At 36.8% G+C, this 4060-nt stretch overlaps 1 protein-coding gene and 1 long non-coding RNA gene across 6 annotated transcripts in view; one reads left to right on the forward strand and one right to left on the reverse strand.

Moving 5' to 3' along the window:
- dpy19l3 (dpy-19 like C-mannosyltransferase 3) overlaps positions 1-1484 on the forward strand; it is a 41123-nt gene extending 39639 nt beyond the window's left edge. For all 5 annotated transcript variants that reach the window (XM_008309901.2, XM_025055665.1, XM_008309902.3 and 2 more), the window contains one exon: positions 1270-1484. In XM_008309901.2, the coding sequence (XP_008308123.1) occupies positions 1270-1473 (204 nt within the window). In that variant the 3' untranslated portion in view covers positions 1474-1484. The remainder of the gene's footprint in view (positions 1-1269) is intronic.
- A 62-nt stretch (positions 1485-1546) lies between these two features.
- LOC107988608 (uncharacterized) overlaps positions 1547-4060 on the reverse strand; it is a 3931-nt gene continuing 1417 nt past the window's right edge. The window contains exons 3-4 of the long non-coding RNA XR_001760103.2: positions 3021-3084; positions 1547-1798 (exon numbers count right to left, since the gene is read on the reverse strand). This is a non-coding gene — a long non-coding RNA (uncharacterized LOC107988608). The remainder of the gene's footprint in view (positions 1799-3020; positions 3085-4060) is intronic.

The following is a 4060-nucleotide window of genomic DNA, read 5'->3' on the forward strand; positions in this document are numbered from 1 at the left end:
GCTACCAGGTAGGAGAAAGAGAGGAAGGCCAAAGAGGAGATATATGGATGTAGTGAGGGAGGACATGCAGATAGTTGGAGTCAGAGTAGAAGATACAGAGAACAGGGAGAGATGGAAATCAATGATCTGCTGTGGTAACCCCTGAAAAAGGGACAAAGCTGAAAGAAAAAGAAGAAGACACTTTTTGACAGCAGTATTCCCTTCACACAGTATTGTACATCTCACATCAATAGTAATGTATTTAAAAAAAAAAATTAAAAAGCTAATTTTTCAGCAGCACATTCCTAACTCTATAATGGGCTCCTTAAGTTAAGATAAATACATTTGAACTTGAACTTTAAAAAAAAAATAATAAAGAAATTATAAATGTGTTCCGTACAAGAGAACAGTGTTACATAAAATTTACAAAACACGTAAAAATACAAAAAGATTCAGATAAAGAGTGACAGTTGAAAGAGTACTCTATGTCTAAGTCATGCAAGTGGCTGAAATCTAAAACGTCTTCTACGTTGTCGGCCAAACAGGGTTATTGTCTATTGCACAGTCTATTAAATCACTAGAATCTCGACGTACATTATGGAGATTTGTGTTTTTGGTAAACAATTGTAAATGTATGGCTGATTAGAACTGCATAATAAATGGCTGGGCCACATAAAATGATGGAGTGTGCCACTTCTGTGACACAGTCCAGCTCTTGCTGTGGTGAAATAATAATTGCTGCGGCAGTTGCAGTAATTATGTACAATGTTGTGCTTAACTGTTCTTTCTCCTGCCGAAAGCTGAGGAATAATCAGTCTCCAGTCGTTTCACTTACAAACGAAGAGCTGTTTTGTTTACAACTGACCTGTTACTTGTGTTCAGTGTTAGTGAGCAGAGAGCATATTTAAAAAAATATAACGAAAGAAAACAAACACACTGTGTAAGGTGATTAAAAAAAAACAGAATTAGTTGTTTTTTTAAATAGATATTTTTTTCTTACTTTGGACTTTCTCACTTTGGTCCACTGCTGCATCCTCTGGTCAGTTTGTGTCACTGCGGTTTAATTAGAACAAACAGGGAAGTCGTTAAAAAACACTATAGAACTTAGCAATGGCGGCACCAGTAGTTGCCTCAAAATTAACAACTTCTTTGTCGCTGTAAAGTTATTGCTTTACAAACCTTTAACGTTAAAATGCAGTCACATTTCAAATGTGTTAAAATATCTCCTTTTAATCACACTCACCCTGTGCGTTTTTTCCTTTTTTCTTCTCTCTCAACATCCACAATCAGATCATGGATGGACCTGGAGACAACGACCCAGACCTCGTCGCAGCCTCCCACCCCAGGTTTTGCGAGGCCATCAAGATGGATTTGGCAGAATACATCTCTCTGTTCACCAGAACGTTCGAGAACAAAACCTTCCATGTTTACAGGGTCAAGAAGAAACGTAGGAAAAGTACCAAGAGCTGGTCAGAGAGCAGCGGGACTCAATAACAGCAGAAAAACAAAAAAATGTAAAAACCTGTCAGAGGCCGGGGGGGAGGGGGGAATGAAGATTCAGGAAAAAGTAAAAACCTGTCAGAGGCCGGGGGGGGATGAAGATTCAGGGGGTGATGGTCTCACTGTTCCTCTGCCCCACCGTACGGAGCTCAGCTCCCATCATCTCCATTATTTTTTAACACATGGTATTGGGAAGAGTGCTGATGGAGCAGCAGGTCGCTTCATGCTGAAGGTGGTGGTGGTTTGAAGAGTAGTCGTGGGGCGGGGGCTCCTGCAGTGCACATCTGGGTGCTCCTCCATCTCCTGCTCTAGTCAGCTGCTGAAATATTTCAACAAAGATCAACTGCCCATGTGATCAACTTGTTCCGTACTTTATGTTTGTGTAGCTTCATTAGTGGGTAGAATAAAATACATTTCTTACTGTGGTTCACACTTTGGTGTGAATCAGACATCGAGTCAGAATTTGCCAAAAGATAAAATCAGTGTTAAATGTAATGCTGTCAAAATTGAAGCCCTGAATGTTTACATATTTGAAAAAAAATCTAGTTTCTTTACCAAATGTCTTGATGTGGTAAGTTTTTTTTTTAAATCAAAATCATTGTTTATAGATGTTAGCCATAGTTAGCTAACAGGAGGTAAGAGAGGCTAAACATAAAAAAAATGGAGGACAGCTAACATTTGGTACCAACTATACAGGAACTGAACCAAATAGCTGCAAGTAATAGTGCCATCAGACAGTACCAAAAGCAGATATGTTACTACATTGCACTCGGAGGTATTGTTAGAAAGCTAACAGTAAGCTTAGCATAGCATCTAGCGACATTCAGTATTTTCATGTGACTTTTGTATCCCATGTGGGCAGAGTGAATCTGTGAGTTTTGTATGTGTTTAAACAATAAAATTTAAAAAAAACAATGGGCTGAGTCATACATCTCAAGCTCTATACTACCATGATACTCGCTGAAATAATGTGTTACATTATTTTTTTTTAACATTTTAACCAACAAGTGCGATTAAAAACATTGAGCAAGAAAACAGTTCCAAAAAGGACCCTAGTCTCTAGAACCGAAAATACAAAACTTGGGAAAAAAATCAAATCAATCAAATACATCCTCAAATACATCAAATACATCCTGTAGTTTTAGAATATTCCTGGAGCAGGAACTGTTTAGGGACAGAAAAGTACAAGTGCTGCATTGTTAAATTGTTCTGCCTAAAAAATACCTCATCCTGCAGTTAAAACACATTAGTACTTATGGTACTGCTCCTTCGTCTGGTATTTGTCAGCCATTTTAGTGCTAAAAATGTTGTCCCTAATACCGTTGCCTGTCTTTACAGTGGTATTATGGCTCACACTTGTCCTTACAAGTGCAGACAGACAGGTCCGCCTGTGTATGCGTCATGAATAATGCAGTGCATTGCAGACATGGGAGTGGGTTTAACAGCTTGCTGATTTGCTGCTGCAATCTAAAATACTTGGAGTGAAATAAGACACAAGACAACAGTGGAATAAAAAAAACTGAGGAGGATATTAAAGGTACCTGTGTGAGGTGTTCGTCACAACGGCGGCCTGGCATTTTCATCAAAACCTGACAGTTGTTTTACCTATAAAAAACACAAAACAAAACAAGGGTTGTTAAAAAAAGGCGTTTCAGTCATTTCACCTCAAAGTAAAATGTTAATTGGTTTATTGATTTTTGAAATATGAATCAATCTGACTCTTCAAAACCACCAACCAAGAAAAGCAGGTGTGCTGTGTAAGCTAACATTTAACATTTAGTTTAGATGGATGTCAGTGTTTTCACATATGAATACGAATCAGATAAGTGGTAGCAGCAGTAACATCAACAGCACTAATACCCATCACTCTCTATTAACTAACTAAAAATTAAAAAATGTATTTGGTTTTATTATTAGCAGTAAGGTAAACAAATAAAAAAAACAAGATTAAAAAACCTATTTTTGCCAATGTAATCCCATCTACTGCACCTTTAAACGGTTTAAACCTGTGTGAAAACGCATCAGGACACTAATCCTAATATGAGCTGACGGATCGCTTCACGCTGTAAATACATGAAATAGCCTAGAGTCATAAAAAGACACAGACGAAAATAATCTCATGTTAAGGATTTTCAGAAACAAAATGTTTTTCTTTTAATGTGTTTCAGTACATAAAGTAAAAATTATTTAATACAAATTATATAAGTAAATATTTAATTTAGGGGTTGCACGACTTCAAGTCCATTCTCATATAGAGGCTGATCATTAAATTTTCATTCATGAAAAAAGTGTTTAAAGAAGTCAAAGGAGGAAGGAGCACTTTGTAGTAATAATAATAATAATAGCAATAATAATAATAATATGATATGGTATAATACGATTGTGTCAAAATGAGCTACAAACAAATTATGACCAAATATAATGATAAGTTATTCGTGAGAACAATGCAACAATACTGTTTACAACTGAAATGGTCTTGGACAAGGACTCCACTGATACACCTATCAGTGGAGTCCTTGTCCAAGACCATACCCATAGACAGCCAGGTGCATTTTTTAGTGATAGTAAGACTATAGTCTTA

The sequence above is a fragment of the Cynoglossus semilaevis genome, chromosome 5 (assembly GCF_000523025.1).
Source record: "Cynoglossus semilaevis isolate Cse_v1.0 chromosome 5, Cse_v1.0, whole genome shotgun sequence".
NCBI lineage: Eukaryota > Metazoa > Chordata > Actinopteri > Pleuronectiformes > Cynoglossidae > Cynoglossus > Cynoglossus semilaevis.